The sequence below is a fragment of the Hyaena hyaena genome, unplaced genomic scaffold (genome assembly GCF_003009895.1).
Source record: "Hyaena hyaena isolate Hyena2069 unplaced genomic scaffold, ASM300989v1 scaffold_27, whole genome shotgun sequence".
Classification (NCBI taxonomy): domain Eukaryota; kingdom Metazoa; phylum Chordata; class Mammalia; order Carnivora; family Hyaenidae; genus Hyaena; species Hyaena hyaena.
Window position 1 is genome coordinate 4,575,637 of NW_024080659.1, and position 27,574 is coordinate 4,603,210.

At 52.3% G+C, this 27,574-nt stretch overlaps 1 protein-coding gene across 2 annotated transcripts in view; it reads right to left on the reverse strand.

Moving 5' to 3' along the window:
- HS3ST3B1 (heparan sulfate-glucosamine 3-sulfotransferase 3B1) overlaps positions 1-27,146 on the reverse strand; it is a 43,309-nt gene extending 16,163 nt beyond the window's left edge. For both annotated transcript variants that reach the window (XM_039227365.1, XM_039227364.1), the window contains exon 1: positions 26,180-27,146. In XM_039227365.1, coding sequence (XP_039083296.1) covers positions 26,180-26,733 — 554 coding nt within the window. In that variant the 5' untranslated portion in view covers positions 26,734-27,146. The remainder of the gene's footprint in view (positions 1-26,179) is intronic.
- Between the last annotated feature and the right edge of the window lie 428 nt (positions 27,147-27,574).

Here is a 27,574-nt window from a genome sequence, read left to right on the forward strand (position 1 = left end):
CAACATGGCAGAAAATGAGGCTTACAAGGAGCGAAACAGCCACAGTTTGGGGGCAGGGGTCCATCTGAGGCTGACGGAAAGAAATAACCCAACTGGCTGAAACCAGATCCACCTAGTGAAGACCTGATATCATCAGTTACCTCCCTGCCTCGCAGCTGTGCGGCCAGTAGGATGTTGGGACCAGAGAAATCGCAGTCACCTCTTGACTACAGCCCAAGATAACGGCTCCGTGCTGCTCTCCACTTCCCTTCTACTCAACAAACAGAACCCCGTTTTATGGTTATCAACCGAAAACAGTATAAAGTAAATTCGGTCAATAAAAATCCCAAGATGTAAGTTTAAAGTCAGGCTAAACTCAACGGAAATGAGCACAAATAAACTTCCCTTATCACAGGCTTTAAATAGCTCAAAAAACGTTTTAGAGAAGAAAAGAAGTCCTTTCTATCCGGAGAGGACATCCAAGGGAGACGGATAAACTTCAGAGAAAACTGCTGACGAAAGAAAAAGTTGCTGATTCTTATCTTACACTCCTTACCCTCATCAGGACCTACTGGACTCAGAGGGGTCTCAAGAAAATGAGTGGCACCACGTTGCCAATGGAAACAACAAAGGCAGTTACCGAAGTCCTCCAACTCCCCCACCCCCGACCCCCGTTTTGGAATTCTGAGCTTGAAAAGTATGGAAGTTCACCAGAGTCCATGTCCAGCAGGAGAAAAGTCCAACCTCCCCAAATTCCCATCCATTTTTTTTTGTCCCGGTCAACATTTTTTTTAAATATAGAAAGGCAGTAAGTTTGGAACAGATTACAGAGTCCAACCTGACTGTGAATTTCACGTCACAGGACAGGAGAGATGGAACGTGGTGGTGGGGGCTGACGCTACACCCCAGGGCATGTGGGTCCCATGGTGATTTCTTACATTCAAGGAGAAGTTTTTGGTGGATGATCCTGCCTGTCCTGGTGAGTCTCAAAATTTCCAGCAACTCTGTGCTTTAGACACCACTGCCTTCCCACCGACCCTGCCCGTCCCCAAGGGAACAAAACTATAAGCACTAAGGAGATCAAATAACTAAATGGTAGTGAGAAAGACTGCTGAGAGTTACAAGCTGAGATTAGCCTTTTACCCTGTGTTAGACTGAGCAGAACACCAACCCTGTAACTAGTTTTAAGCCTAATGACTGTTTCTTTTCTTCTTTTAATTTTTTTTAAATGTTTATTTCTGAGAGAGAGAGAGAGAGAGAGAGAGAGAGAGAGAGACAGCGTGAGCACAGGAGGGTCAGAGAGAGAGAGGGAGACACAGAATCTGAAGCAGGCTCCAGGCTCTGAGCTCTGAGCTAGCTGTCAGCACAGAGCCTGATGCAGGGCTTGAACCCACGAACCGTGAGGTGAGATCATGACCTGAGCCAAAGGCGGACGCTTACCGGACTGAGCCACCCAGGCGCCCCCAGGACTTTTGTCTTCAAAAGAGACAGAAAACAGCAGAACACTGGACGCAGAAAGCACTTGAAAATAATGGGCTGGATGAACCAGCAAATGAATGAATGAAAGTGAATGAGCCAGCAATGCTTGATGCTAAATGACTAGAGGTCACCGTGCAGAGATATGCAAAGATAACAGAGGGCAACTTAGAACAGAAAGTTGCTGTTTGAGCCAGGTTGCAAAACGGTGATGATCTCAGGGGCGCCTGGTTGGCTCAGTTGGTTAAGCGTCTGACCTCGGCTCAGGTCACCATCTCAAAGTTCACGAGCTCCAGCCCTGCGTCAGGCACTGTGCTGACAGCTGGGAGCCTGGAGCCTGCTTCAGATCCTGTGTCTCCCTCTCTCTCCCTCTCCCCAGCTTGTACTCTGTCTCAAGAAAAAAGAAATTACAAGAAGAAAGAAAATAGTGATGACTCAGTATCCCGATGCCCAAAGAAGTTAATTCTAGACCCACATTTATGTGTCATCTCACCCAAGATATTAACGCACACAATTACACTAAAAGGCCATGCACATAGGAAGGACTTGAACTTGAATGCCAAGCTCCAGTAAAGAATAGGTGGCCTAAGATCACCATGCTTCATCGCACCTGTGGGACAGAAGCAAGCTGTGGACGCGTCTCACTAGCCAACTGGATGTCCTCACCTCCCGTGGCCACCTTCTCCCTTCAAACTTGCAAGCGGTTGCGTTTAACAATCGTGATAAAAACGACATCCATTCACCGATTTATATGAATTGTTCTTCATGCTCTATATTGTCAGTGCGATTTATATTTATTATTGTAATGATCTGTACGTACCATTGTTGGTTGAATTATTTTACTTATTATTTTGTTTTAATTATTATTAAGATTCACCTGCATTCCCGGGAAGCCACCCACGGATGCTGGGTTGAGACACCCCGAACGGCTCGCTCTTATGTAGCCAGAAGGAACGCAAACTAAGAATGTAAACGTAGTACTTATCACGGATGATGATTAAGGAGTCAGTGAGACAGTGGGTGCATATCATTAGTGCCCTCCAGAGTCTTACGGTATATTTGGAGAGCAAAACTAACCAACAGATACTGTAGGCTTGGCTCAAAATAAGAAATGCGGAAAAGAAGAATCCAGAAGTTGTGTCCTGTGGGACAGAAGAAGCTTCTTTCAGCTACTCCTGCGAGTAGGTGGGAGTCAAGAAGTCAAGATACTGAAGTTTAGGAACATAAGACAGCGGTTGGGTCATTTAGCTGGGACTGAAGACTTTTTTGTTTGTGTTTTTATTTTCGAGGAATAGTGAAAAATAAGTTGGAAAGATTGGAAAATGGGCTGGCTGCCCCCTCTCCACCCGACCCAGCCCTCCACCCTGTGCCTCCCCAGACATCCTTCCAAACGCCCAAGCCAGCAACCTTCACGGAGTCACTCGTGCAGAGCAGGATTCGCCAAGTCCCCAGCAGGGCACGTATGGACTGTACCCCATGTTTCCACCTCCCTTTCTCTCCACTCTCCCACCTGGCTTCACTCAGCTGTGGGCAGGCACCTGCGCTTCCTCGAATGGGTCATGGTTTCTTGCCCCCTCCCCCCCCCCCCGCCGGCCAACACACACACCCATGGACTTCCCTCCTTCTGGATTATTCTTCCCAGCTCTCATCCTTCTACAAAACTTCTAGGACATTCCTCCTGTTCCCCATTCTAGGTTAGCAATCCTTGCTTCCTTCTTGTGACTGCCCACCTCCCCATATCCTCCTGCACACACACGCACACACGTACACACACTCACAGAGTTAGCATAACCTTTGTCTGTCCGCTCTTAGGTCCTCAAGGGGTTTAAGCATTCGACTTTGGCTCAGGTCATGATCTCATGGTTCGTGGGTTCATGCCCTGCATCAGGCTCTGTGCTGAGAGCTCAGAGCCTGGAGCCTGCTTCAGATTCTGTGTCTTCCTCTCTCTCTGTCCTCCATAGCTTGTTCTCTCTCTCTCTCTCTCAAGAATAAACTTTTAAAAAGAAAAGAAAAGAAAAGAAAAGAAAAGAAAAGAAAAGAAAAGAAAAGAAAAGAAAAGAATAGAAAAGAAAATGTGATGATCTCAGTACCCTGACACCTAAAGAACTGGACTGTGCCTTATTTTCACTGTGGCAACAATTTAAAAATTTTAATGTTTATTTATTTTTGAGAGACAGAGCATGAGAGGAGGAGAGGCAGAGAGAGAGGGAGAGGGAGACACAGAATCCAAAGCAGGCTTCAGTGCAGAGCCTGATAGGGGGCTCGAACTCAAACCATGAGATCATGACATGAGCCAAAGTCGGATGCTCAACCAACTGAGCCACCTGGGCACCCCAGCGGGCTGTTTGATGAATGAAATAGGTTAAGTGGGTAAGTGGACAAATGCCAGACACCAGCGGGATTTGATCTGAGGCGAGGAGAAGCCACGTCAGACAGAGGAGGCAAGTGGCAGTAAACAGATCTGGGCTCCGTGAGTCCTCCTGGACACCGATCTAAGAAAACGTCAAGAGGGGCGCCTGGGTGGCTCACTCAGTTAAGCATCTGACTCCTGATTTCTGTTCAGGTCGTGATCTCCTGGTTCATGAGTTTGAGCCCCGCGTCGGGCTCTGTGCTGAGAGCTCAGATCCTGCTTGGGATTCTCTGTCTCTCTCAGTATCTCCCTGTCTCTCTCTCTCTCAAAAATAAACAAACATTAAAAAAATAAAAGTAAAGAGATTTAGAACAACAACAACAACAAAAAGACAGCTAACCGGGTGTCTTCCTTCCAGTTCGCTGACTCTAGGCTTTTACTGCCTTTGAAATATTCTGCAACTCTGGGAATCCTAAATTAGCAACCCAGCAATGCAGTATAGTTCTTGACCACAGGCATGCGGAGAAACGCTTTCCGGGGGAGGCTCTGTGCATTTCCTTCCCCACTTCCCACGGCTTGGGGAAAAAACTCCGTTTCCCACCCTCTTTGTAATTCACACGAGCATTACTTTCTTCCATGTGAATTTATGTTCTTTTGACACCTCCTCGGAACCACAGGTAACATCTGCTTGGTTCTCTCATTAATCATGAGTGAAATATGTGGCGCCTGGGCGTCTCAGTCGGTTAAGCATCTGGCTCTCGGTTGCAGCTCAGGTCATAGTCTCTCTCTCATGGTTCGTGAGTTCAAGACCTGCATCAGGCTCTGTGCTGGCAGTGAGGAGCCCGCCTGGGATTCTCTCTCTCCCTCTCTCTCTCTCTCCCTGGCCCTCCCCAGCTTGACTCTCACTTTCTCAAAAGAAATAAATAAACTTAAAAAAAATCACCTTAAGTATGCTTTCAATGCGAAATAAATAATTCTGTGCGTCTGAATGGGAAGGGGTGGGTACTGAAAAAGGCAACTAATTCTAAGCCGTTTTGTAGGAAGGAAAAGAGAAAAGCTGGCAACACAGGGCAGAGACGGGAAAAGACGTAGCAGCAAGGATCGCCTGCGGTTTCTTTTATAATAAAAATGTTTTATTTATTTTTGAGAGTGAGAGCATGAGCAGGGGAGGGGCAGAGACAGAGGGAGACACAGAATCCGAAGCAGGCTCCAGGCTCCAAGCTGTCAGCCCAGAGCCCGACGTGGGGCTGGAACTCACTGACTGCAAGATCATGACCTGAGCCGAGGTCGGATGATCAACCCACAGAGCCACCCAGGCGCCCCAAGGCTCCCCTGAAGTTTTTAAAGCAAGGTGGGTGGGGGACGTGGCACCAATGTGTTCTGAATTCACCAGCATTAAGTTGTAGCTTCCCAGACCGGTCAGGGCGGGAGTCAGCAGCAAAATGCAGGTGCTCACTCAAGAAGTGTTTTAAACAGATAAGGATTTCGGGATTTGTGTCCATATGTATATATATCAAAAATTTTCAAAAGCCAAAATTGAGAGAAGGCAGATAGCACCCCAAATTCTGGCTAGAATTCTGGTCCGAGAAGGCCAATTCTGGGCAGGTGGGGCAGCCTGGGGTGGGTGGACAGCCAGTCTGGGAGGCTCGGTGGTGTTCTCCATTTGCAGACAAAACCAAAGAAAGGCCTTTAAGCAGCTACTTTTCCAAATGAGTCCACTTGCAAATCCGGGGCGGGTGGAGACACACAGCACTTAAGCCCCTGAGTAAACAACCACCTAAAGGAGGGAAGGACAGATGTGATGTGCGGCTCTCTGCGGCCCCATTAGCACGTTGGGAAAATTAATCACGCTCAAGCCCCTCCCAAGGCAGTGCCCCTCCCCGCTCCGCTCCCTGGCTCAATACACATGGATTCATTTGTCACTGAGGCAGTGCCACTACCAGTAACAAGCTGAGAAGTGGGATCATTTGAGTGTAGGAAGATGCCCCAGAAGGCCGGTGCCCCACCCATCTTCTTCAGATGTCTCGAGGAACCCGGAATTCTGAGAGAGTTCTTTAGGACACAAATATGCTATCTGTCCAGGGAAGGGCTCCCTTTCCTGGGGTGGGAGACCCCTCAAGCTCTTATGCAGAACACAACAGACACATCACAACAGAATGGTGACCCTCCCCGACTGTCAAAGGCCACACACGCAGACTCTGCAGGCTGAGGGCCTGGATAAAGAGCTATTCCACCTATAGGGACGGCAGAGAACCCGAGAGAAGGGATGGGCCATCTGTGAAGCGAAGGCACATCCGCGACGTGTACACAGACCTTGGGAATGAGCCTCGGGGATCCCCGGAGAGCCTGGCACCACCCAACAGCAATGTCCCAGCCACCGGGCCTCTGTGTTCCTATCAGAAGGCTAACTGGGATGGTATGTTCGGAGGTCAGTGGCCAGAACCCAGCAGACACACATTCTCCGTGCACGTAGTATCTTCAGCCTGACACTTGGGCCCCAAGAGCTTTGCTCACCCCCCCGCTAAGGTTTTGCCTACAAACGGGACATACCTCCACATTTTCATAAGGATCCCCATGATGGGCAGGCTTAATAATGGGTCTCCACGTGGCCTTGGGAAGCCCCAGAAACACTGATCATTATAATACTAGAAATTCAGGCAACAGAAAAATGATTCTGGGGGTGCTTGGGTAGCTCAGTCGGTTAAGGGTCCGAGTTGGGCTCAGGTCGTGATCCTACGGTTCTCGAGCTCTGACAGCTCAGAGCCTGGAGCCTGCTTCGGATTCCGTGTCTCCCTCTCTCTCTGCCCCTCCCCCACTCACGCTTGCGGTCTGTCTCAAAAATAAATACACGTTAAAAAAAAAATAAAAAGAAAAATGACTCTGCCTCTGATAAAGAATACGCAGGCTTCCTTTTTGTCAGAAGATGGTTCTCCCATCGCTGACCATGAGGAGGTCAATTCAGACCCGCTCTGCACTTGACTCACCAAAAAGAACTGAGTATCCAGGATGTGGTTGCCTCTCCCATACCAACCTTCTCAGGGGCCGTCTTTGAAATGGGCATTTGCACCATCTTCGAAATGGGTGTGTGCGCCATCTATGAAATGGGCAGGGTGAGGCTGGGGGCTGTTCAATGGGACCACCCCTAATCAAACACCGGACAATGGCAGAGCCTGGACTCAGACTTCAGAATGTTCAGCCCCAAACCTCATCGTCCATCCCAGTTCTCGACATTTCTAAGGGCCTCCAAGATTAAAAGGCTCCAGGACAGCAGCTACCCACCCCACCTGACCTATCTGGTATCTCCCATCCTCTTCCCACAAGATTTCCACCTTCTCTCCTTTTCTGATAAGAAATACAAAGGCTTGGTTTTAAGTTAACTTGAGGAATTATATAGGGTATAAATTATAATGAAATAAACCTACTTGCATTAAATAAATTGTGTGCGCGCAAATGCACAGAAAGAGAGAGATTAACCTAGAAACTAGAAGCTAAACCTCTTCCTGGTTTCCTTGCACTTCTGCTCTCACGCTTTTATTTGAGTTCATTTCTCGCTCAACCCTCCTGAAACAAGTGATCACACACACGAAAATAATCAGATTAGCTTCTCCCAAGCATGGCCCTAATTCTTCTGTCACTGCTCCCGGTGTGCGCTCGAGCCCTTAATTTTTTCTGCGGTGTCGGTGTTTTGCAGGAGGAAAGTCCTTGCCGCAAATCCTGGGACCCGTGTGATGGGGTAGCGTGCCCAAAAGGCTCTGGAGTGAAGGAAAAGCCTCAGGAGTTTTCATGGTCTGCTGTACAGGTGTCCTAGACAGATGCACTGACCCAAGAGTATCCCCTCTGCTCTCCTTCCCTTTAAGGAAACCCGGCGTGAAAAGGAAAGGTGAGCTGGTTCTGGTTCTGAAGGTCCAGAGGCCAGAAGTCACAGCTCAATCTGCCTCTGGGAGCAGGGAGACTCAGGAGGCTGTGCCAGGCTGAACGAGCCTCCCAAACCCAGAAACAAACAGGCTGATAAATCAGTACTGCCAAGCCACTGAGCTGAGCCCCAAGAATCAATTCAATCGGCTGCCTCTTCTTCTAGCTCATTAACTACTGGAGATTACCATCATATGGGGAGTAGCCTCTCAGCTGGAAATTAAATTAGCCTGGCTATAAACCAGGAATGCAGACTGGAAAAGCATCCGATGAGCGATTCCTGGGGAGGGGGAAACCCCCCCCCCCCACCAAATGCTCTCCTCTTCCCAAGCATCGCCCCTCTGGTCTTTCAAGCTGGTCCCCTTCTTTGCAACCGCCCTCCCGAACAATAAGAAAGACGGTGACGGCAAGAGGGGCGAGACTCCCTTAGTCTGGTTTTCGGAGAAAACTGGGGTTGCTCCTGGCGAAATAGCGAAAGGGGCGGCTGGGGACTAAACGATCAGGAATTGGGCATCCAGGAAAAAACCGGAGGAGGATGGCCTCAGATTAGTAAAGAAGAAAGGGAAGGGGTGGGCGGAGGAGAGAGTGAGAGGAGAGCGGGGGAAATAAACATATATGTACCCCCCGCCAAAACCCCCAGGGGTCGGTGTAAAGGTACAACCTCCAGTAACAAGGGCGGCAGGCACTAATTGCACATTCGGGACAGGTGTGTGCCTGCAAAGCCACCTCTTAATTACCAGGTTTGGCATTTTGGCACCAGCCGCCCGGCTCTGCTCAGCTTCTAAAAATGCTGGAGCCGAGCATCCACGGAGCCGTTCTGCCGCAGGTCCGAGGAGCCGAGCGGTGGAATTTCTAATTATATGGCTTTGGGCTTTCCCCTAATGAAAGGCTCCATCCAGACAAGCAAAAAGCAACTGGCTTAGGGGACGTGGGTCCCGGAACCCATCCTGAGAGCTGCTCCAGAGGCCGCCTTGTCTTCTGGGCGGCTTCTCCTCTGATCACTAGCAAGAGCCGCCCCCGTCTGACACTACTCAACGGCATCTTGGATGTCCCACTTCCAAGTTGAAATACTTGAGAGAGAGAGAGAGACGGGAGTGGGGGGGAGGGGGGGCGGGGCGTGAAAGGTGCAGGATAAACAGTGCTAAACTCGTGACGCTTGGAAGTCATGATGTTAAGGCCCGCTCTCCGAAGACCTCAATCCCTCTGATGCTGTCCTACCCTGCTTGTCACATTTCTCCTCTGCTCTCCCTTCTCCGCATCCACACCTCTTCACGTCGAAATCCTTGCCTTTCCACCTGTATTCCTTTGGCCAAGAAGAACCCTTCCCCACACGGTCTGCACACGAACTCCTATTCACCCGTCAAAACCCTAACTAGGGTGTCCCCTCCTCTCTGAAGCCTTCCCAGTGGAGATCCTTTCCCACTTAGAACAGGTCTCCCTCTGTGACATTCTTCTGCCTTAACCAAGCGTCTTCTTTTTGCATGTACCCAGGTCTACCGTATGTAAGCCGTCTCAGGCCCTGCCTTCACCCACACCGTCCCTGGCCAGTCTCTACAGAGTGGTCAGCGCTTTTCTAAAAAGTAGGTCAGATCGGGGCCCTCCCATTCACAGAACCCCCAACTGGCAGCCCCATTAAGAACCTAAGGGGCTTCCTCTCCGTGGTCCCTCCACAGAACCTCCTTTGATCTCTTCACTGTGGTCCCAGTGCCTTCTCTGGGGGCACAGTCCCACCTTCCGGGACCCTCGGATACCCCTTCTCTTCACTCAGGCCCCTCCTCAACATCACCTCTTAAAAAAGACGTCCCGCCTAAATTAAAGTAGCTCTTTCCTGGGGCGCCTGGGTGGCTTAGTCGGTTAAGCGTCTGACTTTCGCTCAGGTCACGATCTCACGATTCGTGGGTTCGGGCCCCGCGTCGGGCTCTGTGCTGACTGCCAGCTCAGAGCCTGGAGCCTGTTTCGGTCTGTGACTCCCTCTCTCTCTGACCCTCCCCTGCTCACGCTGTCTCTCTCTCGCTCTCTCCTAGAAAAAAAATAAAAAATTTAAAGTAGCTCTTCCCTCCCCGCTACCCCTCCATCGCTCCATCCTGTTTCCTTTCTCCTCTGGCTCTTATCAGCGGGAGTATTGTAGTTTTATTAGTTTGCTTGCTCTTCCGTTACTGTCCGCCTCCCCAGTAGAATGTCAATTTCACGAGGACAGGATCGTGCAGCGCTGATAAAATAAACCCCCAATCACATCCGAGAAACGAACAGACCCTTGCAGCCCCAGAGTCTGGCACAGGATAGATGTTCCAGAAATTAATCAGATCTCCGCGGCCGTAAGGAACAGACGCCACACCGGTGGGCGGCCACCTCCTGGGACACCCAGACTAAGTGAAGTTCTCCCTAGGTCTCCGTCCCTGCCGCCGCTCTCCAGCGGACAGGGTCCTCAGCGGTGTCCCTAACGCTGGCTTCCTCCAGACGGTCCCCTCAGTACACGCCACGGAGTACAGCGAAGCCCGAGGACTTTACAAGGGACGTGAAACAGCACCAAAACCACTTCGGAACGTAACGGACACGCAGCGAGCAGCTGGACGTCTCTTCATGGAGCCCACATGTTAACGTGAGTGGGGCCGACGGGTGGGACCTAAGCCCACGGCCCAACCTGAGCGATGCGAGTGAATCTTTCCCCGCAGGCAGACCTCTAATGCCGGCTAGTGCTGGGGGCGCACCTCGAGCTCCGGGGACCTACTGCCGATCCCTCTGCGACATGTGGAGGCCGAGCCACCACAGGGGATGGGCACCAATAGGTGGGTGCCCATCCCCCAGCCCCCGCCGGACATCCCCAAAAGGCACCATCTGGGTAAGATGAGGTGGCTTCTTTGATCAAAGACCTTAAAATGCACAAAAGCTTAAGTCCTGAGGAAGCCGGCACATGTGCTCCCTGGTAAATGCTCTTTTTATAGAACACACGCAGAAAAGCCATGAGCCAGTCTGTATTTCTGTTTCCAGCCGGGACAGGAGGAAAACACAAGGCTGAGGATAATTGTGAGCGAATGACTGAACCAGAGGAGGCAGAGGGGGGCCCACCTGCTCACCTGGGCGGACCCCTAAGCAGGAGCCCCCTGCCCCGCCCCCCGGGGAAATACAACCCCAAGCCGCTCGGGATGGGTAACTGCAGTCACTTTTACATGCTGACGTGGACAAGGACGGGGCTCCTTCAAACCATGGAACAAAGGCCGTTGGGGACAGTCGTCCAAATGACCCAGGGGGGCAACAGGGAGAGGTGGGGTCTGCGGTAAGTGAGCAAGAGGGTCCCATACCTTCTCATGAGAGCCACGGGGAGCAGATGCTTGTTCAAAGAATTCCAAGAGCCACATGCAAATAACCCAGCAAGGCTGGCTGGTGTTCACGTTAGAAAAACACCTATACGTACATTTTCTTGCCTTTTCCTCCTTGAAATGTCGAATTATTTCATTTTCCTCAAAAACACATGAAAAGGATTCAAATGCAAAGCTCAGGTAACATCTGTAAATTTCTTTCTAGTAGGGGAGGCTCAGCTGCCCCCCACCCCCCAAATCCCTCTGGCCAGTAAGATAAAGGCTTCACTCCCAACAGACCATTCAACTTCTGAGCCGCTTTTCTCTGCCAATCCTGAGACTTTCTCTGCTCCCCCCCTCCCCCCCACCCCCCCACTCCCCCACCCCAGCTCGGCCACACCTCTCTGGGTCTTTTCCTTTTCCTGAGTGCTTTTCCTTTTCCATCCTGAGTGCTTTTATCTGCTTTCTGGGACAACTGGCCAGCAAACTCCTATCCGTGCTTCAAAGCCCAGGGCAATGGTGGCCTCTCTTTGCCACCCTTTCTCTCTGCTCGCACAGAAATGTCTCCCTTTGTTCTCTTCTTTCACCATGGCCAAGGTCATGAGCACCTAAAGGCTTCTGACAACGAGGCTTAATATCTTATTTTCCCAAATGCTTTTGAACTGCTTGACCCATTCCCAGTCTTCAAACTCTGTCTGGTGCATAAAATCAGATCATGAATGAACAAAGAGTAGACACCACACTCCATCAGCAGTGCCATCTAGATGCCTTGGCCATGGCTGGGCGAGAAGTCTGCCCTATTGCCTGATTTTCAGAAGGCCCCACAGAAAGAGAAGATGGGTATTAAGTATCTCGCTAAAAAGATACGTAACTTTATAGGAAGGGAAGGGAGATAAGGATGAAAAACTAGTCAAGTACATGCATTGGGGGACCCCACTCCGGTGTGAAATGGTCTGCCTCCAGACCACGTGAAAAGCCCGTGACAGACCTCTACCCTGTAAGCAAGAGCCCAGGGCAGAGGTGAGGGGGGCGATGCAAACAGGTGTTAGAATTTCACCAAATACAAGGAGTCGATGGTAAGCGCATCGGAAGATAAGAAGGTCATTCTGGCAAGTTTAGAGCGCTTGGAGGGGAAATCCAGATACCCCTGTAACTTAAGTTTTATACAAACAGGTAAATGAATCCCCCTCTCGCTCTCCGTAAAAGGTTTCACGCTCCTTCTTTCCCAGGGACACCTAATCTGAAAGTTTCCTTCGTTTTCCGGTGCGGTGAGTAATAAGAACACTTCTAAGTGTTCCTCCTTGGCCCCAGACAACAAAAGGGAAAATTCAAGGGTTTTTTTTAGCGATTGGCTCTATCCGCAGCTCAAGGCAGCCGGTGTTTAGAGGCAGCAGAACGTTATTTCCTAGAGGCCTCAGCGTTCTGTCCGGGGGTGACCAATCATCCCGGTGGCTTTGACACAGGCTGACACACTGCGCCCTTTCCCCGGCACCGTCAAACGCGGCAGAGACGGCGCGCTTACCTCTGAAAGCAGACAGAAGCATCTTGAAGGAACCAGCAACCAGCAATTAGCCTGCTCAGGACACACCAGCCAGGAAAAGCCTTCTAAAGAAGCCTGTAGCAAGACCCGACTTGAAATCCTCATGAGCGAGTCAGCTTCCCCTGGCCTCGGCCTCACCGACTTTCTGCCCGGGCTCCCCTGATTTTTCCACGACCCCCCACCCCCCACTTTTCTTTCTTTACTTTTTCTGCACGATCACTCTGGGGGGGTGGTTAAGGGGATGACGACACATCAGGGTTTTTTTTTTTTTATGTTTTATTTATTTTTGAGAGAGAGGGAGAGAACGCAAGCAGGGAAGGGGCAGAGAGAGAGAGAGAGAGGGAGACACAGAACCCGAAGTAGCAAAGACACTGGGCTCGAACTCACGAACCTCGGGATCACAGCCTGAGCAGAAGTCGGACGCTCAACCGACTGAGCCACCCAGGCGTCCCCAGACACACGAGGTTTGCGGTAACTTCACAGGTGGGAGAAGCATGGAGCCTAACTTCAAATCACAAGGGGCACCGTTGCCAAGGGGCTAAAGGCGGACACAGAGAGATTAGGGTCTGGGGCCAAACTCTTCAAAATGTAAGAAACCCTGAAGATGTGGCCTGCTGATGTCTCCCACGGTGCCATCAGGATGGGGACAGCTTCAGGGACCAGCCGGCGATACTGAATGAAAAGAGAATCCTGTACACAGGGTGGGGCACCAGCTGCAAGAAAAGTAAACAGGGTTTTGTTTTGTTTTGTTCTGTTCTGGGTGTTTTTGGGTTTTTGGTTTTTGTTTTGTTTTGTTTTGTTTTTCTGGCCCGTAGTACTTCTCAGGACCTCTAACGCACTAACACAGAACCATTTCTTCAACACATCGCCTATTCATCTTTCCAGAACTTTCTGTTCCAAGAAGGAACTGGACACAGTACTTCTCAAAGTGCGGCCCGCAGGCCACCTGCCAACTGTCCCCAAGAAGATAAATGCAAAACGGGGCAGTAAGCATTTAAAGCTATCATTAAGTCGGGCACCTGGGTGGGTCAGTCAGTTGAGCGCCCAACTTCAACTCAGGTCGTGATCTCGCTGTTGGTGGGTTCAAGCCCCGAGTCGGGCTCTGCGCGGACAGCTCAGAGCCTGGAGCCTGCTTCGGATGCTATGTCTCCTTCTCTCTCTGCCCCTCCCTCGCTCGCTCTCTCTCTCAAAAATAAACACTTAAAAAGAAAATATCATAAGTGACTTGACATTTCCACAACACCAAAGGTCCTGATGAACGAACTCACTGATGGGTATAGACCAGCATGGGTGCCGCGTAGGGCACAAGCTGTGTACTTGTTACGCGAAGCAGGACCACACATCGGTCCGCAGAGGACCTGAAACATACGTGATCCTGCACCAGAGTGTGGAAACACAGGTGGGCTCACCTCCATTGTACAGGTGGGGATGTTGACCTCAAAGATGCAGAGTGACTTTCTGCAGGTCACAAAGTTTGTAGGAAAAGGCTGACCCCAAATGGGGGGGCCCATAGAAAAAGAGCCGGTTATAGAGCCTAACGCATCTTTTATTAATTTTTTTAAAAAATAATTACTCATTTTTGAGAGATGGAGGGAGATAGAGCATGAGGGGGAGGGCAGAGAGAGAAGGAGACACAGAATCCGAAGCAGGCTCCAGGCTCTGAGCTGTCAGCACAGAGCCCGACGCGGGGCTCGAACCCACGAACCCCAAGATCATGACCTGAGCCGAAGTGGGATGCTTAACCAACTGAGCCATCCAGGCGCCCCCGAAAGCATCTTTTAAACAGAAGAAGTGTGTCACTAGAACAAATTTGATGACAAGAATTCGGATTTCAAATGAGCTGACCCAGAACCAGGCAGGTAACAGGAGTGAAGCCGGCCCAGTGGGAGACAATAGAAGCGGTAGGGAAGAGCATGTCCCCATTCACACGTGTGGCCACCTTCCAGTTCCAGCCAGCCGTTGCCACGACTGTCACCCCCTTTGTAAAGCAGCGGAAAACCTGGATCTGCTAGTGAAACCTCTGAGTCTGTCAATATCAGCAATGAATTTGCATGTTTTTATTTTTTTTATTTTTTATTTTTTTTTAATGTTTTATTTATTTCTACGAGAGAGAGAGAGAGACAGCATGAGCAGGGGAGGGTCAGAGAGAGAGGGAGTCACAGACTGAAACAGGTTCCAGGCTCCGAGCTGGCAGTCAGCACAGAGCCCGACGCGGGGCTCGAACCCACGAACCGCGAGATCGTGACCTAAGCGAAAGTCGGACGCTTAACCGACTAAGCCACCCAGGCGCCCCTTAATTTGCATGTTTTTAAAACGTCGTAAGTATTCGCTCCAGGATTTCACATGTATTAAATTCAACAACAGGCAAAACTAACGTGTGATGGTGAAAGGCAGGACAGGAGGGTGGTGTGTCCTTGGGACATGGATGGTGACCAAACGTGGGCACAGGGGTGTCTTTGGAGGTTCTTAAACCCTTATTACCTCGGGATGTTGACTTTGTGAACATTCATCAGGCTGCACGCTTCTGCTTTGCATTCTTATAGGTACATATGAAAGAATCTGACCTAAAAAAAAGCCAGACTTCCAGATAAAACAATGTGAAGTCTTGGATTTTCTTCAAAGAACACAGAAAAGAAAGAACACACTTCTTAGCAACGATGAAGGGAAGTCTTTGAAAAAGTAGAAAATACGTAGAAAATAAAGCCACGTTGAGAAGATTTAAGTGCGTCGTGTCGCTACAGAGACCATGAGCTCTCTGGAATTTCTGCCTGTGAAGGAGTTCTCTGAACGGGTGTTTGAAGAAAGACGATGCCATCCAGAAGTTCCCATGTGCAACAGGGCACAGGGAGGGTGTGGGAGGGTTTCGGGGTGATCCTGAGAACCAAGAATGGGGGTGACGTGGAGGTGGCCGGCACCCTCAAGAAACAGGTGAAAGAGAACAGGTTGGTGAGCGAAGCGATGATTGCGGTCAGAAAAGGAGCACCAAATGCATAGATCTTACCGCTACAGTATGGGCTCCGGGGGTGTCGTGAAAGTGATCGTGGGCGCATGGGTGACATGCATGAAACACTGCCATCTATCAACGCCCTGTCATTCCAACAGAACTGCGGCAGAAGGAAAGGTAAGCACAGGGACAGAAAAAGAGAGGGAAAACATCACCTTGGGCATATTTTAATGCAAAAAAGTGCGGATGTCTTTGGGGGGGAAAGAAGCAAGCTTGACCCAGTCCATTAGAGCACCATGTCCAATTTCAGCCACGTACAGGAGCCCCAAGATAGGACATTCCAAGGGCCATCTGGGAGGGCTTTGGGTTCAAGAGGCTGAGCCACCTGTGGGTCCAGCTGTTGGACCTTGAGCAGTCTGCGAGGACTTCCCTTTCTTCCTCCACAACGTGGGGGAAGTCACACAGAAGCACCACACCCTGCACACAGCCATTTTTTTTCCTATTGTATCACGTAGTAATTGACATTCCCTCTCCTTCCTATCTCCGTAGCTGTCTTTGGAAAGCTCCTGGAAAGTAAACTGTACAAAATCACATTTTAATTTTCACTATCTCATCGAATGCTTTCTGTTCCCCTTAAAACGGTTTTCAAAATTACCGGTGATTCGGCAGGACTCACGATTTTTTAAATCAGAGCTTAAGGTGCTTTGCGGTGTCTTTGAGCTTGCAGATTTTTTTTTAGTTCAATGGCTCAAACAGGCAGGCCCCTCAAGGACAAGTTCATGTCCCTCGTATTTCCAGTGCTGCCTGGGATAGCACTTGACGAAAGCGAGTGTTCAAAGGGCATTTTTAGGGCAGTCGTATTATTCTTAATTCTGGGGATATTAAAATGATGGGTGCGTGTCACTACACATTTGTCAAAAGCTGTAACCTGGCAACATCAAGTGCAATGCTGTAAACTCTTTAAGTCCTAATGTGAGCTGGGGACTCTGGATGATAATGATGTGTCACAGAAGTTCATCAGTGGTGACAAATGTACCACTCTGGTGATGCGTGGGGACAGTGGGTAAGGTTGTGCATTTTGAGGACAGGGAGTACCTGGGAACTCGTCTTTTTACTCCATTTTGCTGGGATCCTAAAAATGCTTTGAAAGATAAAGTCTCTATGTTTTTTTAAAAAGCCAAGTGCTGGGGGCACCTGGGTGGCTCAGCCAGCTTCAGCTCAGGTCATGGTGTGTGAGCTCGAGCCCCACGTTGGGTTTGCTGCTGTCAGCACGGAGCCTCCTTCGGATCCTCTGTCCCTCTCTCTCTGCCTGTCCCCTGCTTGTGCTCTCTCAAAAATAAACATTCTTTCGTTAAGTAAATGCTCAATAAATCCTTGTTAAATGAGTGGGGAAGAAATAGGTCAGCATGATTTAGGAGAATGTATTATTCACTGACTGCGAAAAAGACTCCAAATGGTCTCCTTTGCCTTCCTCCGTTTGAGTGTTTCAAGTCGGTGACAGAGTAGCGCTGGGCTCTCCTACGTATTCTCCGTGCCCACCCCTCCCCCCCACACCCACTCACCCACTTGGGGCTGCTGTAAAAGCTCTGGGCTGGGAGCAGGATGTTTACTTCTTTGTGTATCTGTGTTAACTGGCAGCACTAGCATATGCTAAGTGTCTGGAGACTTCTGGAACAATCAGCCTGGAGGGCACCAGGGACCCCAGGAACAGCACATCAAGAGGAAAAGCTGGGCTGAGCCAGGCCTAGTTTCCAGCCCTAGAAACAAGCAAGGGGGGAGGGAGAGGCCTTTCAGCTGGGGGAAGGAACTGGGAATGAATGATCCAGGAGCGAAAGACTGTTCTCTAATTGTCTGCCTGGTGTGTCCTTCTCCCCTGGGGAGCCCATTTAATGCACCCGAGGTCCAAATCTTGCATTTGTTCAACATCTCCTGCAGCAAAGAGCATTGTCCTGGGTCAGCGTTCCGTTCTTTTAGTACAGGTCATCTCCTGCATGTCTGCAAAAAATCCCTCCCCCAAAATAGGGTCTCTTCGAAATGCACAAAGGTGGTCCCAGGGCACGGTGTAAATCCCATCCTGATAGGAGGCTTTTTAAGGTTGTCACTCCACCTTCCGCTGCACCAGAGAAGGGGAACCTTGTGAGTACCCACCTGCAGGCTGGGGGAGGGGGACGCAGAGGGCGCTCCGGGGTTGCACCACGGGTTGCACCCGTTGCACCCTCGGAGCCATTCCAACCCCCCGGTGCGCAGGGGCAGCTGCGGGACTGGACTCAGGGCATGGTCGGGGGGAGGGGCATGCCGAGCCACCTGGTCTCCGTCCAGCAGATTCGGGAATCAGAAGGGGGCCTGAGAGTTATTTTGCCTTTTCCTTTGCCTCTTCCCCTCCCCACCCAGGGCCTGTTCCTCTTCATCCTGTCCTTTAACGGGCCCCACTTTTGGAAGTACAGCTAGTTTGGGGTGCCCACTGGAACCTGCGGACTCGCATTCCAGGCACCCATTTACAGAAGCGGGTGAACCCAGGATCACACAGTTCCTCCCCCCAGAGAGAAAAGGGGGGAGGGGCGGGCCGGAGACAAGGAGAAAAAACGTGCTGCTTGAAAACGGACTCTGCTGATTCACTTCCTTCCGAGCCATCATCTCTTCCTCTTCCCCTCAAAAAGGGAGTTTCCTCGCCCGTCTCAGGCATCGTTCATTCCGGGCCACGCCCCGACATTCAGCGATCCAGGGAGGGCTAGGCCGATCTGCACCCCCAGCTCTACCCGACGGAGGCAGACCCTCCGAGAACGCACACCTCCCCTCCAGACGGCAGGGGAAATTGCGCCGGAGGGCTCCACACAGACAGAGGGGGACGAAGGAAGAAAGCCAACGGACGCGCCTAGGCGCACGGCTGGGAGGGCGACCCAGGTCCTGGACCCGCTTGGCTCCACCCCAGGGATGCCTGGCAGCGGGGAAATCCCGCCCGCCCCGGCTCCGCCCGCCCCCCCCTGGGCGGGGCTGTCGCGCAGGCAGAACGCCATTGGCCTGCTGGAATCCGCGCGGACCAATCAGCGCGCGCTCGCGGCCCGCCGCCGCCCTCCCCGCCGCCACCGGGCTCGACCCAACAGGTGAGGCCGGAGCGCGGCGCTCGGGCTGGTCACGTGGCTGCGGCGGGCGACCCGCGGGGTGGGGAGGCCGCCCCCGCCCCGGCCGCCGGCCACGCCCCCGCCCCGGGAAGCTCCGCCATCTGTCTCCGGGGCTCAGCGGTCCTGGACCAGATGCAGTGATCCCGCGCGACCCGGGGACCGCGCTGACGGATCCCAGCAGCGGAGCCATTTTCTGCGCCACCTTCCGGGGCGCCAGGTCCAGGCGGGCTCTCGTCTGGCTCCCCGACGGTGACAGACACGTGGCCGCGCCCGGGGCCTTTGTGGGGCCATGTTGGACGCTTCTGTCACCAGACCTCCCCTCCTGCCCCTCCACCATCCAGTCGAGGGTGTGCGTGAGAAATCCGCAGCTTCTCCCTTCTCTCCCCCATATCAGTGTATTTCTTTCGCTCCCCCATTTGTTGCCCAGAACAATCTTCCAGCCACGGATGGGTTTCTGAACAAGGGTGAGGCTGTGCACTGCGTGGGACAGGGATCTGGGGGAGGGGGAGGGGGAGGACAGGGGGTCTCGATCCTCTGCCCCCAAGCTGCTGGAAGAATGCACGTGCAATCATTCACACTCTTGTCCAAAGTGTTTAAAAGTACCGATCCCTCGGCCAGATCGAGTCCAGCGTGGGCTTAAATAACCGCCCGACCTGATGTTAAACCTCCTTTTCACCCATTTGCTCTATTTAGGAGAAAAATATTTCATCCCAAGGGCTCATCTGCTCGTAAACAAACGTATCAAATTAAAGTCCCAGCGCATGTATGTATGAACATACATAGTTTTATTATAATGCACGTAGAAAATACCAGTTCCCCTTTGTAGTGCCTCTCTAACCGGATCCACAGTCCTAGTTTTTAAAAGCAACTCTCTGAGGCCAACAAACTCTGGTCAGTAACAGCTTTGCTACTTAAACATGTTTCACCCATGATGCAAGGAGGGAAAATTTTCTGAATGACCCAGGAACTTAAGCTATTTTTAATGTTTCAAGTCACAAAAGCGTGCATTTAAAGAATTTAAGATACAGATTCAAAGGAAAAGAAGAACTCATCTCTATCTGCAAAGAAAACTAATGGGTTTTATTAGCATGAACAGTATTGTAACACAGCCTCTTGGCTGCAGTGAAAATTATTTTTCATCATGTGATTCAAACTGGTAATTAATTGCTCCTCCCTCCTCAACTTTTCCCTGAATCTAAACTGAGGGGAAAAAAAAAATATATATATATATATATGTCTATATCGATATACAGTAACATCAGTTTTACTGGGTGTTAGTTTTATTTTGATATAGTGTGAGAGCAATGGGAGATTTCTAACAAGGTAATGTTTTAAGTATTAGGAAAAGCTTCATGCTCTACTTACAAGTAGCTTTCAAAGATATCAGGATCTCATTTCTTCTCGGTCATGGTAAATGTTTTCATTTGAGGTAGGCACCATATTGTCTTCATTACCCTTGAAAATATGCCACATACTTCGGGAATTCATTTTGCTGGGATTCCTGACTGTCCCAGCAGCCTGGCACTGAAATTTCCTTTACTGTCTGAAATCACCCACTGTTAAATGAGAGAGGTAGCGCCCTATTTGGAAACTAACTCTATTCACAGCAAAAGAAGTGCTCATTATGCTCTGCCTTTCGAGTGGACATTTTGTGTTTCTGTCAATCAACTGAATTTCCATGTTCATAGAGTGAGGATGTAAAGTATTGAAAACGTACCGACATACAAAAACAGTCTGCAAGCAACCTTAGTCACGTATTTCAGTTCTGAAGCTCTAAACAAACGCCACTTCCCTGATTCAGAAAACCAGCGGACTGGTGGGTTTGTTTTCCTTTTTTTTGTTAAATTCCAAGAGCACTTTTAACTCAAATAATTTTAGTGATTGAAAAGGGTCAGCGTATGGAACAGAAAACCTCATATCCTACAACATGCATTGAACAAAAAGTCTGTAAAACCAGCATATGCATTTGGAATGAGGTTCTGTGTCCTATTGATGTTTTAAAAATCTCAACAAGTTTTGCTTCGAACGAAATAAAAACACCAAAACTAGAAAAACAGCTGTGACAGATCACTTAAAAAAAAAAAAAAAATCCAACAACACAGCTTTAGCTGGGAAAATGTCTTTATAAATATTAGTCTCTATTAAACAGTACATGTTTAATCCTCATGGCTCCATTAAAAAGGCAAAATCTAGTTTACTCCGCACTTGATTCCCAATTATAGTATCTTGTTTCAGTAAATATTTTTTAAGGCATAGGCTAATTTTCTGAAGACCCGTTCACTAATGCCCTATCACCTGAAAGATAAGTGTGATTTAATTCATACATTTCAGCATTTTATTTAGCTAAAACAAATAGGTTGCTATTAAATATTGACAATTTTATTAACTCCGAGCATCTGGGAAAACACTTATGATTAGGTTAATTTATGTTATATTTTCCCCTCAACTTGTAAAAGATTAATCAACCATTTTATGGTCTAATTTAGGTGCCTAATTAAAAACAGAGTTCAACACATGCTACACTGTCTTGCTAATAAATCTTGACAGCTTTGTAACACGATGGTTTGTATTTCAAATTGTTGCATATAAATGTAGATTTTTGATCTTCACCCAGCAGCTTGAAGGGGGTTGCATATTTGGTTTAAAGTCCACGACTGAGAAAGTGCAATTACTTCAAAAAGGATTATCTCCAATCAGATCGTATCTTAAATTTCCCTCGGTGAAGACGGAAGCAGTGTTTCCACGTTTTCAGAGCTAGTCTAGGAAAACGGGAGAAGTTAGTTTTCTCAGCATTTGTTCAACTGAAACGTAGGGAAAGCTGTTATTTTCAGCTCCTGGCTTTCAAGACAGAGATTTTCTGAAGTTACTGGGTTTTAGAACCTAATTCTAAAGAAATCTGCTCCAAGTGTTAGTTATAACTGTCTTCTGGTTAATAAGTGCAAGTTTTCAGTTTTGATTTGGAGTGCTGCTTTTTGTTTTGTGTAGGAATAAATTCACCCCTGAAAGTTCTGGAACATCCTATTTAACTCTAAGTCCCCCTCCAAGCTTCCCTCCCACCCCCGCCCGCCAGCCTTAAAAGAGGGCAAATGGAAGAGAATAAACCCGTAGGGACGCTCACTATGTTTTCTCAGCCATTATATTTGAGGAGATTTTTGTAATTTTAATGACTCCTTTGACTCTGTCCTGTCCAGGCATAGAAATGAAACTTCTATAGTGATGGAATTACCCTTACTCTAGTTTATAAGCCAACTTGGGATGTAGTTAACTCGCCTCTTCTGGGGCTGATACTCTTTTACATCGATTCACAAAAGTGAGCAGTCCAGTGAGGTCACTGGAAAAGGTACAACAGAAAACTCAAACTCTTCCAAAGCTAACCCAGTTCTGAACTCATCATCTGTCACCAACCTCCTGTTCTGGTCACTTAAACCAGGGCCAGCACAGCCCAGAGGGACCCCTGGATCAGAACTGCCCGGGCTTGCTATCCTAGCTCTGTCTCCTTCTGGCTGTGAGACCTTGGGCCAGTCGCTTAACCTCTCTGCGCCTGTGTTTCTTGGCTTATAAAAGTACCTACTTCACAGGACTGTAATGAGGATTAAATTTGCTAATCCTGTAAAACTTGAAACAGTGCCTGCACACAGGGAAAACATTCAGTAAGTGTTAGCTATCAGCATTATTAAACCACCCACACACTATACTTTTTTTTTTTTTTTAATGTGGCCACAGCATTAAAGTGTCAGCTAATTTTTGTACAACCAAAAATGGAAAGAAGAGTCAGGGCGGGGAAGGAGTTCTGCCGCTGTAATGTCTAAGGCATAATTCTCTCTCTCCTTAAAACAAACAAACAAACAAACAAACAAAAAAACGGGGCGCCTGGGTGGCTTAGTCGGTTAAGCGTCTGACTTTCGCTTAGGTCATGATCTCGCGGTTCGTGGGTTCGAGCCCCACGTCGGGCCCTGTGCTGACTGCCAGATCAGAGCCTGGAGCCAGTTTCAGTCTGTGACTCCCTCTCTCTCTGACCCTCCCCTGCTCACGCTGTCTCTCTCTCTGTCTCCTAGAAATAAGTAAAACAAAAAACAACAACAACAATCATAATCACACAATATTTAGCTAACATAATCCCCAAACTGGGGTCATTAAAATTCTTGCAAGTCTACCAAGCTTAAACCAAATCAAAAAGAGAAACATATTGCAGAATGTACATACTTAATTTTAAATTCAAAGTTGAAGTCAATATTCAGAGCCTAAATGTGGGTGATTTCTCCACCTCGGGGGTATGTAAGGGGCCCCATGCTTCTCCCACACCTTCACAAACATGGAACAGAAGGTAAAAGCCAATTTCACCCCATCTTGATAAACCAATTCATGGAATCCTCTGAGCACCTGTTAAGTTTTGGAGGCCTGAGCAGAGAGACAGAAAGAGCGAGCTGGATAATGGCCTGGAAAAATAAACCCACAAGAGTTTTCATCCCAGACTAAACCAAACTCAAGGTCAGGAGCAGATGAACCGCACCTACTAGCACTTTTTTTTTTTTTCTTTTTTCCCAGCAGGTAAAGCGGCGGAAAATTCCAGATTTCTGGCGGGTGGCAAGGTGAGCTCTGAGAAGCCACCCCGGTAGGCTCGTTCTTACCATAAGCCCTGCACCTCCGTCTGCCACGGTCTCATTCTGCCAAGTGGAAAAGACCTCCGATCAAGTCCTAAAACTTCACGCCAATCTGCCCAGGGCCTGGGCTACTGGTGAGGCCACTAGCAGCAGCGTGTTACCAACCGATTAAACCCATTAACGACTTGCTCAGACACAGCCAAGACCTCCTTCCCCTACACACTGCCACGCTGACTGTCGGATTCAACCATCCGTGCCCCTATTTTCTTAATGCCTTGAAAATGTCCAAATGCCTCCGAAATGTCTTCCCCTCTCTCCTACTTTCTGCTTTTGAGAACACACTTTAACCACGTAGCCCAACTGCAACTCTCCGGTTAATTATTATTTACACTCTTCTGCAGTCTGCGGCCTGACCGTCCGGACACAGCGGGAGATACCACGGGGGCACACCTCTGGCGAGCAGCGAGGCTTGGCTGAGCCCAGAGAACAGCCAGGGCACCGGGTTTTAGGAAAAGCGCTGTGGGACAGGCCTTTCCTCCCGGTGGGGTCTGTTTAAAGTTAAAACGGCTGCCTTCAAAATAATTAGGTCCACACATTTGCCCAGACGTCCAGAATATCCTTCATCAATTAAAAAATTAGGTAAGCAGATGGCACTTAAAAGACTTGGATTTTTGTTTTTTTTTTTTTTTTTTTTTTCCTGTCTTGAAGGCATCCACTAAGCCTGCGGCCCCACAGGGCGCTGCTGAGCAGCGCGAGGGACGAGCCGTGGGGTCTGCAGTTCGCTCCTCCCGCCACCCGGTCCGCGGGGTGGCCGCGCCGGGCCCGGGACCTCCGGGTCCCCGGCAGCGCGGCCCCCGGGTTCAGGGAGATGGCCAGGGAAGACGGCGAGGCGCCCCCGCCCCCAAGGCCTGGCGCCCCGCGCAGCCGGTCGCGACGCCGCCCCGCGGGCACGGGTCCCGCCCGAGGGTCCCCGCTGTCGCGCTCCCGGCCGCCGGCGCGCGGCGAGCGTCTCCAGCGCGCATTCGCTCCGTGTTCCGCAGTTTGGAGTCCATCAAAAGGAACGCGGCAGGTGGAGCGCGGCCGCCGGAGACGCCGCGCGGGTCTTGCAGCGGGGATTTCCATAGCCTGCCCCGGGTGCTTCTAACACGCCCGCCGTCGCCGGTTCGGCGGCTTTCCAGCCAGCTCCTCCCGACCCGGCCCCCCGCTTTCGGATCGGAGAAAATCCCGGGCTGCCTCCGGCCCCTGGCGGGTTCCCCCTGGAAAGGCGCTCGCGACGGCCTGCCCTCCCGGCTCCCGGATTTCTCATCCCTGGAGGCGGGGGGGGGGGGGGGGGGGGATCACTGTGGCCTTGCGGTAGGTAAACTTGTTGCAGGGGGGGGGGGGGGGGGGGGGGGGGGGGGGGGGGGGGGGGGGGGGGGGTGGAAGCATGAAAGAAAACAGTTAAGAGCTTCCTGTCCAAGTGAAGGANGGGGGGGGGGGGGGGGGGGGCAGGTAACCGCAGAATCCCCACCCACTGCACGGATGGCAGCACTGAGGCTCGGCGCCACCAGCGAGCTGCCAGAGCCCGGACGCGAATCCAGACGTCGGCCACCAGAGCCCGGCAACGGTGGGAAGCGTGACTGTCACGGCTGGCTAAACCTCGAGACTCGGGCGATTCCTGACAATCATAAAAACATTAGGGACAAAAGGGAGGGGGAGGGCGAGGCTGGGAAGAGAGCGATTTTAATCCGCCGGGTCAGCCCCCTTTTATCTCTCCCGGGGCCATGAGGGGGGCGGGGGTGGGAGCAGGGAACGCGGTTCGGTTCGACTTCACCCTTTTGTTTCCTCGAAGTCCTGAGCATCCTGGACCTGGAGGGGTGCCTGCCGGGAACTGCAGAGTCACACTTGCGAGGGTTGGGGGTTCAGGGCCAGAGGGACAGGGGTGGAGGCCGTTGGTCGAGCCCCTGGCTGGCGACCAAGTTTTCCGAAGGCCGGAGTCTGGACACCCTCCCTGCCCGCCCCGCGCCTCCCCGGAAGCTCGGTCAACCCCAAACCTCACTCCAAAGACCCATCGCTTTGAAAAGCGTTGGGGCAGAGGTCGTGATGACGACCCCAAGGGCCGCTGCCCCCTTTGCACCCCGACCCACAACGCGACCCGAAAAGCGAAATTCGGGTAAAGCACGATGCTCAATGAATGAACCCCTAACCTTCTTTGCGCCCCGACGCTGTGCAGGGCCCTCGGAGACGCGCGTCCCTGCCCGCGCTCTCCCAGCACCCAGACCCGGGAGGCCCGGGAAACGAGCGAGCAGCGCCGGAGGCGCCCCCGAGCCTTCAGAGCCGCTCCCGCCGGCTGCAGTGCGCCCCTTTGCCCGACAGGGACCAGCACCGCTCCACGCTCCGCGCCGCCCGGCCCCCCGCCCAGCTCACCCTCCCGAGCCCGAGCTGCCCGCCAGCCGAGCGGGCCTGGCCGTCTCCGGCTTCCAGCAAGGAGTACGACCGTAACCAAAAAAAAGCTTACAGACGCCGTCTGTCTCTCCCACCCCCTTCCCCATCTGGGCAGCAGAAGCAGCTCTCGAAGTTGGTCTAGGGTGGAGACCGCGACCGGCTGGGCGCAGACCGTCCCGGCGCTCCGAGAGGAAAAAGAAAACACGCGCAACGCGGGATGGGCTGCTTTGGGAAACGGCCTCCGTTAAGTGGGCCCCGTCGCTGAGCACCCCCCCTTCTTTGATTAATCCCCGGGGCGCCGTGGGCCGCGGAGCCGCCAGACCTCCTCGAGAAGTTGCTACGGGTCGTGGCGAGAGCGGAGCCCGGCGCACCGCGTACCACGCCGGGGGCCGGGTGTGCCTCCATCCGCCCCTCCCCGCCCCCGGGGGTCGGAGGCCGTGCGCCCCTGTCACTCCCCCGGCACATGCCACGTCTCCGTCCTCGGCGGGTCTGGATCGCGCCCGCCGCCCCTGCACTTGGCCCTGCTGGGGAAGCTCACCGGTACCAGGCGAGGCCCTTGTCGTAGCTGCGGTCGAAGAAGTGGGGCTCGGCGCCCACGGCGCGCACGTCGGGGTGCACGCGCAGGAACTCCAGCAGCGCCCGCGTGCCGCCCTTCTTCACGCCGATGATGATGGCCTGCGGCAGCTGCTTGCTCCCGGACCCGCTGAAGAAGCTGGAGATGGGGCCGGGGGAGTCCGGCGCCTCGGGGCTCTGCTCCTCCTGGCTCGCGGCGCCCTCGGCCGGCTCCCTGCCCGCAGCCAGCGGGGCCGCCGGCGCCGCCAGGAACGGCAGCCTGGGGGGAGTCGCGTCGGGACCCCGGGCCGGGGCCGGCGGGGCGTGGGCGGCGCGGGACCCGGAGCCCAGCAGCAGCAGCCCGGGCGCGGCGGCGCACGAGCCGGCGCACGAGTACAGGAACATGTAGAGCCAGATGCAGAGCATGGCGAAGAGCAGCGCGAGCTTCCTCCTCACCGGTGGCGGGGACGCCGGCGGCTGCGGCAGGAGCCGGCCGGGGACATCGAGGCAGGACCGGCCGCCGCTCAGGCGCTGCCCCATGCGCGGCCCGGGGGCGCGGCGGGGGACATGGCTCAGCACATGGCGCGGGGCCCGCCGGAGCGGTGAGCGCGGAGGGGGTTCCCTGGCCCGCAGGACGCCCGGCCGGGCCGGCTTACTGTCCCCGCGCGCCCGGGGCCGCCGCCGCCGCCGCCGCTCTTCCCCAGGTGGCGGCGGCAGCTGGAGCGGTGGCGGCTTTTGACATGTTGCCCGGGAGGAGCCTCAACTGGAACCCAAGTCGCGGTGGCGGCAACCGCTGGCCCAAGGGCTGCTCCTGCTCCGGCGGGAGAACGCGGCGCCCCCGCTCCCGCGGCCACTCCAGACGGTGCGCACGGCCGCTCGCCGGGGCTGCCTCCTGGCGGGCCTGCCCTCCGAGCCTCGGGAGCGGCCCCGGCACGTCCCCGCGGAGGCTGCGAAGAACTGCGCAGGAAGAGCGCCCGAGACCGAGGTGGGGTGGGCGGGCCCAGCCTTCCGGACTGACGGCTCCCTCCGCCTACCAGAAGGCCGGAGCGCCCTGCCTCTGCGGGCGCTCCACCGAGCGTTCAGCAGCCAACCGGCTCCCGGAACGTGGGGGTGTGGAAAGGGTTTGGGGCGGTGGAGAGAGGCCGGAGGTTGCTATTGGCTGCGGGGCAAGGGGCGGAGCCAGGGGGCGGAGCCGGGAGCTGGTGACAGTAGCAGATGGTGGGAAGGATGCAGGATTGACCGCGGGTGGGGAGAGGTCCGGCCCCGCCGAGCGGCGCGGGGCTGCGCTCCGGCTGCCGCGCGCCTTTGCGCACTGGCTCCGTCTTGGCGTGGAGTTGTCCTCGTGTTGGGGACTCGAGTCTCGATCCACATGTCCGAGATG